This window comes from Equus przewalskii, chromosome 11, assembly GCF_037783145.1.
Source record: "Equus przewalskii isolate Varuska chromosome 11, EquPr2, whole genome shotgun sequence".
Lineage (NCBI taxonomy): Eukaryota > Metazoa > Chordata > Mammalia > Perissodactyla > Equidae > Equus > Equus przewalskii.
This window is the reverse complement of record NC_091841.1, coordinates 26,780,153-26,794,378: the sequence shown is the minus strand read 5'-3', so window position 1 is coordinate 26,794,378 and position 14,226 is coordinate 26,780,153. Positions and strand designations below refer to the sequence as shown.

General features: G+C 54.1%; 1 protein-coding gene across 4 annotated transcripts in view; it reads right to left on the bottom strand.

The window, feature by feature from the left end:
• Positions 1–1,238: 1,238 nt before the first annotated feature.
• FRMD8 (FERM domain containing 8) overlaps positions 1,239–14,226 on the bottom strand; it is a 46,531-nt gene continuing 33,543 nt past the window's right edge. For 3 of the 4 annotated variants that reach the window (XM_070565443.1, XM_070565442.1, XM_070565449.1), the window contains one exon: positions 6,766–7,539. In XM_070565443.1, coding sequence (XP_070421544.1) covers positions 7,346–7,539 — 194 coding nt within the window. In that variant the 3' untranslated portion in view covers positions 6,766–7,345. Of the gene's footprint in view, positions 3,941–6,435; positions 6,505–6,765; positions 7,540–14,226 lie in introns of those variants that run through there. The other variant, XM_070565448.1, reaches the window with a different exon arrangement.

The window sequence follows — 14,226 nt, the reverse complement described above, 5'->3', positions numbered from 1 at the left end:
GGGGTGGGGTTGGGGTAAAAAGCAAAGTGGTAAGGTAGGAAAGGAGGCCTAGATTGTTCTGCGGGGTGGGGAACGGGGTGGTGAGCAGGGAAGGGAGCCTTGAACCTGCCCATGGCAGTGCGCATCTCGGCAGAGCCATGAGCTGGGCAGGCGGTTTGCTGATGGGCACAGCAGCTGCCTCCTCCCCAGCACCTAACTGCAGTTTCTCTTTGCACGCGCACGCGCGGTTCACAAGGACCAAGGACTGACGAGGCAGGCAAACAAAACCCCAGGAGGGAGGACAGCAGCCAGCCCCAGGGCTACTCTCTCCAAGGGGAGTAAGTCTTCAGGCCATGCTCTCCCACCCCTTTGTTTTGGTCCCGTTTCAGGTCTCATCTCCCCTGCCCAGTCAACGGTTCCTCTCCACTCCCTGGGAAACAAGTGTTCTTAGCCAGAGGCTGACAGTGGCTTCTATTCCGAGTCTAGCAGTTGTCTCCTGTGAGGCAAAACCTTACAGCCTGAGTACACACATTAACAGCAGTACAAGGCATCTGCTCCCAGGATGACACGCTGCTGCCACATCCCCACCCAGGACCCAGAATGGATTTACTCATGACCCAGCTGTGGATTCCTAGAGCTTCTACTCAGGCCCTTGGCAGTCTTGGCCAGCTCGGACACCGCTTACACAATCGAGCCCAAACTTTCATCACGCACCGAAGAAGAAAATTTAAGCCAAAGCCTAACTCTTTAGTAAGTTGAGACTTCTGTGCTTAGACCCAAATCCCAGATACATTCGTGTCCCAAAGACCCACAAATATGGAAAAAACACACATTACACGTCCCATTCTCCTCTTATTTAGACTGTTTCTCTTCTCCTAAACAAATGAGAATAAAAATAGGTCCCCTTTAGGACAATACCATTTCGAAAGGTAACCAGACAAACCCCCAGGATACTACAAAGTACTCTCCCACCTTGACACTGACCTTCATTGGCCAGGTGGTTCAGCACTGACACTTTCCGCAATCTGTTTTGCACTCCCAACAGAGGGCAGAACGCCTCCCCGCCCACCATTCAGGACGTTCCAGTTCCGTTCAAGGTTACCACACTCGACAGAGTGACCCCAATTCGCCGGAGCTACTGAAAAGTGAATTTAGGCCTAAATCTACAATAAGATACATCGAATTTCATTATGAAGGCAACTTGATTTACAGAAAAGATAAAGGCCGAAAAACATAACATAGCAATACAACAATTCCAATGAGTTTACAACTCAAACTTTTATTTGTGCTGTAAAGGGGAAGAAAAATGATTAGTAATCACGTACATGATGCAACACGACCAGTTCTTACCATACAGAACATACAATTACTTTAACCATCTACTTTTACAGTTTCAATTTCACAACAGCGTACCAGAACATATTTCCTCACACACCCATGACTAACACTCTGTAAACGCCAATGACAGTAATTATACCACGCCCAAGTCACAGGTTAAGAACGGAACTATGATGCCAACATATTTTTAAACATTAAAACAACAAAAAAAACCCCAGAAGACAGAAAAAGAAATCCCAAGGGCAAAAAGTATTGTGGATTTAAAGTTTTTAAAGTAGAACGTAAGGTGAAGGACATGATAAAAACCCACTGATATTAATTTACCAACTCAATAGATGCATCTCGCAAACAAGTATTATCATGAAGGGTTTTCAGATCTTTCCCCTAATTTTTACACACAGATCACTTTTAGTGAGGGCCCCCTTGCACCCCAGTTTTGCTTTTATTCCCCAAACTGATTTTCGCTCAGTTTCCCCTCTAATACTGGATCATTAAAAGGCACAAACATTCAAACTAAAGATACAATGGTTATTAACTCCAGCCTTAGCAAGGGCACGTGGATTGTTTGCTACCGAATATTACAGTAAGTTTACAGTGACCACAAAAGGCTACTTGGTTCTCCTGGTTACAATGAGTATGAAGAGAGGACAGCAGGCAACTTTTGCTGTTATTAATACTGACCACAAAGACGAGATGTGTTTATAAGGCACAACGTAACATAAACTTCCTTTAGAGATCACTGTTTTTCACTTTGCTCAGAAATTTCAATCACAAAATATCTTGGTGAACAAGTATGAGTTACAAACCCAGAAAAGTACATCTAATCTCTTAAGTGCACACCAAAAATAAAACCACTTTAAAAGCCCACAATTTGGGCATTTAAAGTTTTTTTCCTAAGACTTAACTGCTCCTGAATATCGAACACATTCAGCTTCAGATATACCACTTAAGAAGCTTGCGAAGCAGTCAAGGACCTTAATCCCCTGCTGATGCAAGGTTTGGACACCCTTCTTTCAAGTGACTGATATTCAGACTTCCCCACCTTGCAGCAGAGCAAAACAATTTTGCTTTTTCCCTTGCACTTAAGAGTTCTAAGCTCTTTAGAAAGTTCCCAAGCAATTTCTGTGCTTCCAAGCAACAATTAGCATTAGCAATTTACTAGTATTAACCAGCCTTTTCTTTGCCCATGAACTCTATTAAACTCCTCAGAGCCCTGCCTACTGATCTTTTCTCCAGAGAATTCCCCCTTCAACCCACATTCCCTGCCACCCCCACCCTCTGCAACAAACACCCAACCAACCCTCTCCCTTTCTTCACCCCCACCACCCCTCCCCAGTACCAGTGCCAAGCTGGGCCCTCCCCCTCACCTACAACCCTCACCTCAGGGTCCTCCCCTTTGAAAGCCAAGATTATTCTGAAATCTAATCAGGTGAAATTCAAGTCAAAAAACATACAGAGCAAGATGAATCAAAGATCACTACTGGGACCCTAACCATTCCCTTCTCTTAGAAATCCACAACGCAATCCGAATACCCAAACTAGACCTGCCATTTCTACCAGAACTTGCACATGACCAACTTGTACCCTCCCAGACTCTAGCACAACAATGACCCCCCTCCCAGTTTGCCAGTCTGCTTCGTCTACGTATTCGTCTGAGGCATTTCAAACTTGAACACTTTCCCACACAGATGACATCATCACACTAAGAATTCCTCCGACCAACACACAGGCAGGCAGGCAGGCAGGTAGGCGGATAGGTGACAGGGTCACTGGGCTCCATCTGCCAGCTCCATCTACAAGGTGTTGTGGCATCACATTGAAACGTCCTACAGCTTAAGAATCTTCTTGAAGCAAGGTTCGTAGCACAGAAGAACTAGTATGACAGGAGGCTCAACCTAGATGCAGCATCTGAAAAACCTCCACCCCAGGAGAGGAGAGGCGCCTGCTGGCATTCATGCGCCTGGAGATTGGTGCTCCTGGATCAAACAGTCAAACACATCTGCCGACGCCCCGGATGCATCTGCTTTGGACTTAAGATTGCCCCCTCAAGCTCATCTGAAAACCCGAAGTGATGGCCTCCTGAATACAGGGCTTCCTGAGCAAGGCCTGGAAACACGACACTGGAAAACTTCCTCCTCCTAAGCCTCTGGAAATTCAATCTGCAGGCATCCGTTTAGGCGGGCTCTCTCCTCCAGGGTCTCCCCTCCTGCACTGCTATGACTCACACTGGCCAGGGGCTCCATTTCTCCTGGTGCCATCTGGTCGCCATGATGAACACTATAACAAACCACGGTCCATGAGGCATTTTTGTAACTTTCGGCTGGAGCCACAGCTGCGGGCCCACCCAAGGGTGGGCTCGATCCCCACCCTCTCCACCAGCAAGCAACACCAACCCGCCCCACCCCAGTCTCAGCGGGAAGGCCCTTCCTCCTTGCGATTACCAACAATACCGACTCCAACAGGGACTTCAGCAACTTTCCCAGGCTTACCAGGTTACCAGAAGCAAGGTTTTAAGTGAAGTGATAACCTTGACAGAGTTAAAGGGAGGAGGAGGGGCAGAGCAAGCTCACAGAAGAGGTTAGCACCGAACCCAGAGGGAAAGTCCAAAGGGGAGCGCTGCCACCTGGAAAATAAAGTGTGGGTCAATTTTGTCCAGACACACAAACATCCTGCCTCAGCAGCCCCCGCCTGTCCGATACCTAAGATGCCACACCATTAACGGCTTAGGGTGGCACCTTCCCTGGAAATGACTCGGGCCACCCTCACCTCCGACCAGGCGTCTCGCCTCACACCCAGACCTGGGTTGCACTAGGCTGGGCCTGGCCTGGCCCCTGTCCCACGCCCAGCCAAAATAACATACCACCCGGGGCCAGAGCTGTCCGGCCCGCGAAGCTAAGTGCGGTTTCCACAACACCAGGCCTCATCCCCGGGCGGGTTCACAACCCTCTGTCTGGGGAAAAAAGGGGGCTGCTGGTACTGACAAGGTCAAGGTCTGTCCTCCCGGCCCACCTGCGGCCCTGCACCCCACTGCCTTCCTTCCCGATCATTCTCAGGGCATCAACTGCCCAATTCCACCTCCTCCTGTCTCTCACTGCCTTCCTCCTTCCACAGAGACCAGGGCACTGGGGGACCGCTCAGCCCGCGCAGGAGCGGTGTCCTCCCAGAGGTCAAGTGCCCATCCCCAGCGGGCGGCAGCGACAGCCTGGCCTAGACGGTTGTCCTCCCCCTGGGCGACTGCGGGCACTTCCAACGCAGCTCTGCCCAGCACAGCCGCCCCCCAAACCTGGTCTCCTCCTCGACCTTCCTGTTCCTTGTACCCCCACGCCCCCTGTCTCGTCTAACTCTGTCATCTCCCCCGTCTGCCCTCTGAAGCCCTAAACCGGCCACTGCCACCCCACAGCTAAGCCCAGCAGCGCGACCCTCCCTGTGGCTAACTCCTGCTGGACAGGCCCCAACTTTTGCTTTTATAGGCCAGGGCCGCATCACCGGGGCACTGCTCAACGGGACGATTCCTCCACTGCCACCGGAAAAGAAGTCCCTCCCCGACCCTGCCCAAGGAGACGCCTCGAGGTGGTTCTCGGTCTCCCGGGGTGTCCGCCCCTCAGCTGCCCCAGTTACCACCCCCCACCCCCCTTAGCAGTGCTTCAGGAGATCGAGGACAAGTCTCAAGGTCACATTTGGGAGACGGATTCCGTGGAGGAGAAATGCCCTTTCCTGGGGGTTGGGGTGAGGGAACACCGGTCCCCGAGAGGGGGCTGGGTGGGGGAGGCGGGCTGGGGCCGCTCCCGGTGGGGGCGAAGGGAACTGCGGGGGTCGCCTCAGGTCACCCCTCCCCGCCGAGGTCCGAAAAAAGGGCCGGCAGGGCGACTGGAAAATTCCAGGCGGCGGCGGCGGAGGGATCTCTGCGGAGGGCGCGTCACTGCCCTAGGCGGCGGCGGGGCGGGGCGGGGGCGGGAGCGGGGCTGCAGCGCGTGACTCCGCGGGCGGCCGCGCCGCCTCGTGAGCGCCGGTGACGTCAGCGCCCAGGCGCCCCTGGGGGAAGCGGGGCGTGTCCCCACGCTGGCACCCGGGCAGCCCCCAGTGAGCTGTACCTGCTGCTGTGCTTACGGGGTCTTTGGTTAAGAAACCCTGCTGTGATTTTGTTGTTTTAAAAATGGTTGGGAGCAAGTTGATTAAAAAGCTAAACCTCCCGAAGTTGCCGCTTGAGGGGCGTGGGTCATGGTTTTGGCATGGTTTTGTTACCAGGGGCCTGGAGGTTTGAAGCATTTCATAAGAAAAGCTATCCCCGCCAGGATGGAATGCTTAGTGACTGGTCAGGATGTAGTAAGTGGAAAAAGGCAGTTGCAGAATAATGACAAGCAAGATCTTGTCTGTGCAGAAAACAGTATTTGTAATTGCAGGGTGACAAGTCCAAAAGGGCATAGATATTCAACCCATTTGGCTTTTGGATTGGGAGGTGGGGAAAAAGGAGATGTTTTTGAAAAAATTAATCTGTTTAGGGCAGTCTGCAGCCTGCGATGGGCCTCAGGGAGCTGCTTGCTGACTGTTGGGGGCCCCCACCCTGGGTCTTCCAAGGAAAGGCGGAAACAAACCGGGTGAGCTTGTCCCCTGCACAAGGCCAGGCAAGGCCTGAGCGCTTGAGGAGGGTTTTGAAAAGGGTGGTTGGCGTCTCTTGTGCCAGGAGTGGGGCCAGAGTGAGGAGGAGGCACAGCCTGAGACCCCTATGCGGCCTCTGTTCAGCCCTGGCCCCCTGGGGTATAGGGTGGAACGTTGACAGTGGTCAGAGTAACTAGAATTGAGGAGCTTCTTGGACCAACTCCCTGCCCGGAGGTCTCCTCCCAGGGCGGCCACCCACACCCCAAACAAAACCACCCATGCCACAGGCTCCCTTGGCAACCGGGAGGAAACTGGGGAAGATTGTTCCCCTTACCCCTGTGAGATGGCATCTGCGAGGGGGGGGCTGGGCCCAGCTGCCGCACCCTCCTCGTGATTCTCGGAAAACTGACGACTCCCATGTGACCTTCAGCACAGAAGGTCCAGTGTGTGGCAAGCCCAGACTTGTTCACCACTGGGTGCCTGGCTGAGCTCTCCTGCCACTGAAAGATTGGGGCAGCTCACCCTCGCCGAGATCTGCCTCATCAGTCTAGTCCCGGCAACGTTCCCAGGGCTGGGTGGGGGAGACTTGGCCTGAAAGGACAGTGTGGAAAGAGGGAATTGCCTGTCAGAATGTTCCAGAAAGCTGGGAGGTGTGGCTGATACCCAGCAAATGCCTTCGCTGCTGTGTCACAGTACCAAGCTATGGGGTCAGCCCTTTATTTATCTACAAGATGCCTGAGTGGTGGTGTTAACTGCTGTGTGCGGTTTCCTGGGCCCAGCTTGGTGCCTTAGCTTGGTCTTCTCTTATCTCTGGTATAAAAATCTTCCTCCTTCACATGTATCATTCCCAAATCCCTGAAACAATCGTAGATTTTATTTTTCAAAAGAGTAGGAGTAGGTGGAATTAACACCACACAAAGTATCAGGATTCTACAGATCATAGGATTCTTCATCACAAAAGGAACTAAGGCCCTCATTTGTGGCCTTGTATCTGGAGCCGCCCTGGCCACCCACTCCATTTTCAAGGACAAGATGGCACAGTTTCAGAGGTGCCTTGTACAGAAGGTCTCCTGGCCTCCGAGTTCCACACAGCTAGTTTTCTTGGGGAGGGGAATGTATTTGAGGAAGATGAGAGGAGGGTAGAAAGCCACACAGGGACATCTCTGTCCTGCCTTAGGGGGGCCAAGGCAGCGCTCACAGCATGGTGGACAAACATCTGGCTTGGGTTCCACCTCTTTCTCTGCAAATAAGGCTAAACATAGCTCCACTCTCTGGACGAGGAGGGCGGGGCAGCAGAACTCAGCAGATTTCATCTAGATCAAAACAAGCTGTTCCAGGAAACAGCAGTAAACAGGACCTTGGATCCCGGGCTGGGGCTGGCTGGAGATGGGCCCGCCCTAGCCAGTGCGGGGTTGAAGCATGCTCCTTCCACTCAGGGGCTGGGGGTTGGAGGGGAAGGAAAGACTGGAGAGGGCCCCTTGGGCAACATCCGGATTGCAGGGCCAGGGCCGAGGCCCAAGCCCTTTCTCATGGCCGTGGCTGCCTCCTCATCTTGTTTTGAAACCAGCCCAGCGCTGTTGTTTCCAAACCAGCCCAGGAAAGGACCTGGGCGATTTCCTGCAGGAGCTGCTGGGAAAGGCAGAGAAGAGGACTAAGAACCGGGTGGTACTTCAGGCTCACACCAAGGGCAGGACAATGACAGTATTGCTGCCACTGTTTGAAAATGTGCCAGAACTCCACCCCTCCCATCCCCCACAGGTCCAGTTCCAGAGCTATGGCCTTGGGTCACCTTGAGCTCTCCACTCACAGGAGATACTCAACTGGGGCCATTTCCCTCTGAGTCCTGAGGCCCCCCTGTCTCAGGGCCTGGGTGAGGGAACTGCACAGTCACCGTGTGCTGGCCGGGCACCCTCCTGCCCCGGCTTACCTCACAGCAGCCCATCAGGAACCACAACCTGGACCCCCACCCCAGCCCCCACAGGCACTTTGCCAGGTTGGTCCCCACCTCCCAGCATGACCCTGGGCACATCTTTAACCTTTCCCAGCCTGCTCTCCTCAACCCCACGTCATAATCAAAACAACTATTGTCAGATTATGACAATGGAAGGCTCTCCACCCAGTGGCCACCTGGCCCAGCCCTCCTTCAGCTCCTTCAGGCCTCTGCCTGGAGGTCACCTTCACAGTGAGCCGTCCTCTGTGGGACTTGAGTTCCTCAAGGGAGGGGTTTCCCGCTGTTTTGTCATCCACTGGACCCGCAGTCTCTGCCACGTAGCCGACCTCAGTAAATGTGTTGACCGGTCTGTGTATTGTAAAGGTCACTCTGTCCACTATTAGGCTCTCGGTAAATATTTGAGGACAGGCTGAAGGAAGGAACTGAGTTCCCAGGGCAGCCGCAGCTCCACAAACTCGATGACAGGCCCAGCTCTGGGGGTTCTGTCCAGGCCTGGGCGCCCAGGTCAGCAGACAAGGAGAAAGGGGGCCAGCAGCTCCTGTGGAATGTTGGGACGGCCGCTAAGGAACCAGGGAGCCTGTCTCGGCCAGAGCTGGCAGAAGGCATTTGGGGGAGAGGGCGTCGGGGGTGGAGACTCCCCCGACCCTGATTGCTAAGCCAGAGGAGGAGGTGGGCTAGCCCAGCTGCATTTCATGCTCCCGTGTCCTTGGCCCACGTGGGCCAAAAAGAGGGAGAGGAAGCGGGGAGGCGATCCTAAGTTAGGAGAGGGCTTCTCGACATTTCACCTTTGTCTCCCCCGGGGAGTGCAGGGCCTGTGGGCTCTGGGTCCCTGATGCCCTTTCCTGGGGGCCTGCCCCTCCTAGGGCCAGGCCTCAGGCCTCGGGCCATGCCTCCAGGAAATAACTCTGATGGTGTCAGTCCCCTGCATCTGGATCCGGAACTCCCTGCCACATACACCTCCAACTCCTGGGCATCAGGTCCTCGGTGCCCCAGCCCTACTGAACCGCCCCCCTTCCCTGAGCCTTGCCCAAGCTGGCCTCCTGCCTGGAGCCAGCCCCACCCTTCTCCTGCCAACTCCTTCACTGGCTCACGGTCACTTCCCTCTGTCCTGAAGCCCCTGCTCCTAAGTGCTCCCCAAACCCACCTGCTCCCCACCCTGTGTTGAGCACCCCTGGCCTGGCTCCCCAGCCCCCAGCAGAGGGAAGGCCTGTGCAACGAGGGGCTGACCGGGTCCCACAAGCCTTGCCTCCCTCGACCACTGCTGTGCTCCACCAGTGGTCCCCAGACCTCCTAGGCTCCTCTGTTCCCCACTAAGCAAGTCCCAGCTTTTGTAGGCCCCGCCTCTGGCCTGTGCCCACCTTGCCAGCCTTTCTCCAAGCCCCACCCATCAGGAATCCTGGTGACAGCTCCTCTGGGCAGGGAGCTGGGCAGTGCTGACATCCACCACCTCCCACCCCTGGGTTTGCACAGCTGGCAAGAAACCCTCTCCCTTCTCCAGGGCCCGCCAGAGCCTCCCTCTTAAACTTGGGGCCCTGCGGATGGGAACGTCCTCAGACCCGAGCCTTGTCTTGTTCCTGCAGTGATCCCACCGGAGCACTGGTTGCTCAGACTGCCCTTGAACCTCTGAAGGAGTGTTTTCTGCTCTGACCCCCTTGGCCCGCCTGAGTGGCATCCGTGAGCGAGGTGTGTATGGCACCAGGCTTCACCAGGCAGAGCGGAGACCCTCTGAGTGGTTCCATCGCTCCCTGGAGGCTGCTGACCTTGGCACTGTGAGGGAGGCCTGTGCTCTCGCTGGCCAGAGCGTCAGCGGTCACCGCCACCCCGTCCACCACACGCCAAGGTCAAAATGGGCAGGGGACACAGAAGTCCTAGAGAAGAGCTGGGACTATTCTTCATCATCTCGCAAATTATATTTATGACAAATAGTTTAAAATAGCTGGAGGGCTCAGTATGGGTGGGAGAGGGAGGTGCTGAGAGAGGGGCCAGGACAGCTGAGAAGGGGGAGGGGGCCTGGGACAGTCAGCTCCTGTGGGTATGGGGCAGACCACAGGGTGGAGCAGGAGGAAGGTGACTAGTCCCAGGGTGTGCCCACCGCACCTCCTGGATTTCCCCAAATAGCCCTAGTTTTAAATATTTTGACTCGGTTGTCATTCACAGAAAAACAAACAAAAAACTCCAAAGCAGAATGTGTTTTCAGGATGTGGATCCTGATCTTTGGAAAATGTGAGTCTCATCACAACGCAGGGAACCTCGTGGGAAACCCTGTCTCTGCTCTGTCATGGCCCAGAGGTAGCTGGTGGCAGTGAGGAGGCAGCGCGCCGGCTCTGAGACTGGGTGGGCATGCAGAGCCAGAACAAAGGCCGCCCAGATTCTGCCCTGCGGGCCAGGCTGCATAGCTCTGGGCGGGAGGTGCCAGCTCACCACCTCTGCAGCTGGGCTGGAGAAGGAAAGGGAGGGCTCAGCTGCCCCCTGCCGGCCGCAGCCGGACCAGCAACCTGTGGGCGCTGACCTTGGCCAACTCACCTCTCCCTTCCCTGCCCACTCCCGCCCCCTGGACCCCTGCCAGCCCAAAATTGTCAGCTCAGTAGAGGCAAGCAAAGCAGCTGACCACAGGGCACCAGATGTGATGCTTAAAACTGAACTTCTGACCCAGGCCTGGCCCTGCCACTCGCTTTGGGTGATGTTGGGTAATCTGCCTGCCTTCTCTGAAAGGTGTGGCTGATTTGGACAGGGAGAAAGTGCCGTGTGGCTTTAAAGCGTCCTCCTGGCCTGGGAGCAGGAGGAGCAGTAAGAATCTGCGCGTCCCTCGGCTCAGGACTGTCCGTGTCCATTAGGCCCAAAGTCACAGGCTTTGCTTGGCTCCCCCACCCTGCCCCCACGCCCTCTCACTCTGCTCCATTCGCCTCTATCTTACTGAGCCTATCAGGGCCTCTCCTCCAGGAAGCCTTCCTTGATCACTGACCCCCCTTTGCCATCTGTTGTCTGTTCCCCTTTGTCTCGTGTTGGATGTAGCCAGCTCATCTGTCAGAGGCATCCTGTCTATATAGAGCGGCTTGTTTCCTGGTCATTTGTGTTCCCATCCCCAGTGTCCCCTGAAAAGCTGAGTAGACTCTGAGCTGACACCCTCTTGGGCAACTTGGGCATTAATTCTGCAACTCCTTGTGTGGGGCACCTAGAACTCCTGCCCCCTGGCGCCGTCACTCCGAGCCGCTCCTTTGCAGTTCTGTCTGATGTGTCCCTCGACCTGAGCGGGAAAGCTTTCTCGGCTGCCCTGCTGGAGTTTTCTGAGGCCAGCAGGGCCTCTGGCCCCCTGGGGGGTCTCTGATGGGTCAGCACACTGTTGGCCACAGCAGCACAGAGCTCGAGCTCCCCTGCTGTGGACCTGAGCTGGCCTCCTGTGGGCCGCAGTTGTGGCACGAGCTGCCTGTGCCGGTGGCCCAGAGAGGCCAGGATTGGGAAGGCCTGCAGGAGTGTCCCGATGTGTAAGTGGCAGAGGAGGACCCAGAAATGCCCCAGCCTCAGGAGGGACAACAGGATTGGCTGTGCTGATTGTTCCAGTGACCTCTGCTACCAGAATTCTGAAGAGTTAGGGGGTGTCTGGGGGCCTTGAAGAGCCTGTCCCACTTCACTGAGCCCCAGGGGCAGTCTCGGCAGGGCCTCTTCTGGCCTGGGGGGCCTCTGGAGCCAGGTGCTGGCCAAGCCAGGCCGTGTGCCAGGCTGGCGGGGGTCAGCCTCCTGCTTCTCCCAGCAACCCAAGGGCAGCTGGTATTTCAAAATAACAACCTTTGATGCATTAAAAAGCCCCAAAGAAGACCAAGGCAGTAAACCACGTGGGTGGTATCATGGGTTGAATTTGTGTCACCCCCAAAAGATATGTTAAAGTCCCACCCTTAGAACGTCACCTTAGTTGGACATAGGGTCATTGCCGATGCTGATATAATTAGGGAGGATGAAGTGGGGTGGGGTGGGTCCCTAATCCAATATGGCTGCTGTCCTTATAAGAAGATGGCCGTGTGAAGACAGACACGCACGGGGAGAAGCCAGGTGACAACGAAGCAGAGATCGGATTTATGCAGCTGCAAGCCAAGGAATCCCAGACTGCCAACAAGGCACCGGAAGCTAGGAAGGGGCAAGGACAGATCCCCTACAGCTTTCGGGGGGACCGTGGCCCTGCCGACACCCTGGTTTTGGACTTCTAGCCTCCAAAACTATGAGATTACATTTCCGTCGTTTTAAGCCCCCAGTTTGTGGTACTTTGTTACAGCTGCCCCAGGAAACAAATGCAGGTGGGAACAGGGGTGCGTGGAAATGACCTCTGGAATGTGGGGGGTCTTAAGGGACGAGTGACTCACCAAACCTGTCGTGATGGCACACAGATGCGGCCATCGCAGGCTGCAGGCGCTTTCCCATCTGTAACCCAGTGTCACCCCTAACCTCTGTGCTCTGCCCTTGGGATTGGGAAGAAGTCATCAGACAGGCACCATAGCCCTCAGTAACCTGAAGAAGCAGGTATGACCATCCCCATTTGAGAGACGTGGAAATGGAGGCCCAGAAAGGTGATATAACTTGCCTAAGGCTACACAGCAGGGAGGGAGGGGGGCTAGACCAGGGGTAGGGTGTTGGCCCTCCAGGAGACAGGTCTGTCCCAGAGAGGATGGCCATGCAGTCTGACAGGCTAGGGTGAGGGGGATGTGGGCTGGGTGCCTGTTGGGAAGCCAAGTTGGGGAGGGGGTCCAAGAATGCTGAGCAAAGGGGAGACTGCAGGATGTAGGGCAGGAAGACATTTCCTCTACCCTCTCTGGGTTTGTCTGGCCAGAGAACAAATTAAATTCACGTGAGACAGAATAGCAGGAGAAAATTAAACAAAGCTTTATGTTCTGAGGACCATGGCCCGGGGCCTTTCTTCCCGAAGGAAGAAAGGGCACTGAAGAAGTGGGGTGCATAGAGTGGTTATGTACCCCCAAACAGGATGTTTCACATAGGATTGAAATGTCCCTTTTACAATAGTTGTGAGACTGCTCTGTCGGCACAGCAATTGATGGAAACAGTAGATAGGTCTGCTGTCTCGGTGAACACAGCAGGGTGGCAGGTCTGTTGTCTTGAGCTGGGTGGTCAAAGGTGAGTGCAGCAATCAGTTCCTAGCCTAAGGAAAGATGCTTATCCTTAAGGAAATGCCAATGGGGTTGGGGGGGAGTTGCACCTTTATCTTAAGGCCATTTGTTCTTGCCATAGTAGATGTTTTAAAGCAGATATACAATGCGTGCTCAATGGCCACAGTCAGGCCCTTTTGGGAAAAAAACAAAGTCAGGCTGAATTAGGTTTACACCAAATGGCTTCCTCATGTACTCCAATATATCCTATTGCTTGCCATTTCTATTTGTCAAATGTATACATGGGAAAGGCTCAGGCAAGCTGAGCAACTAGCCAAAATGGCTGAAACCACCACCCTAAATATCATATCCAACTGAAGACAAAGGAGGATGTTGGGGGTGGGGGAAGTCAGTTACAGGAAGTTACCAGACAAGCACAGTAAACAAATGCAGATTTCAGTCCTTGCCTTCCCCATTGATTAAGAGTTTCTAGGGGTAAGGTCATCTCCCCTTCTTCCTGGTACAGAGGGGGAGATATCTTTACAGATGGAGATTTCCTTTACAGTGTAAATGTCTCTTACAAAGGGTAAGTAAATTCTACTTTTCAGTTGCTTTCCCGTCTGCAAAATAACTAGCCCTAAATAATCCTCATGCCAAAGAGACATATCTTGGGGTGGCCAATTCCAGGCCCCCACAAGGGTGTGTTCCAGAAACAAGTGGAGCCAGTATGTGTAGTGGGCAGGGATCAATTCAGCACTTGTGCAGCCTGAAGCTTAAATAATTTTATGGGCCTATGTTAAGAAAAATAATTTTTTAGGGGCCGGCCCCGTGGCTGAGTGGTTGAGTTTGCACACTCTGCTTCAGTGGCCCAGGGTTTCACTGGTTTGGATCCTGGGCATGGACATGGCACCGCTCATCAGGCGTCCCAAATCCCACAACTAGTAGGATCCACAACTAGAATATACAACTATGGACTGGGGGGCTTTGGGGAGAGGAAGAAGAAGGAAGAAAAAAAAAGATTGGCAACAGATATTAGCTCAGGTGTCAATCAAAAAAAAATAATAAAGGAAAATAATTTTTTAAATCCTACTTTTTCAAATTTTAGAAAACCATGGAACCCACTGCTGGGCCCTGAATCCTGACCTTCATTCATTCCAAATGAGTCAGCCTCTGGGCCAGGGCATGTCTTGTGCAGAGGGTGGGGTGCGGGCCAGAGTTCACGTTGCTGACCACCCACTCAGCGCCTGGATTTGGGCTGGTGCCACCTCACGG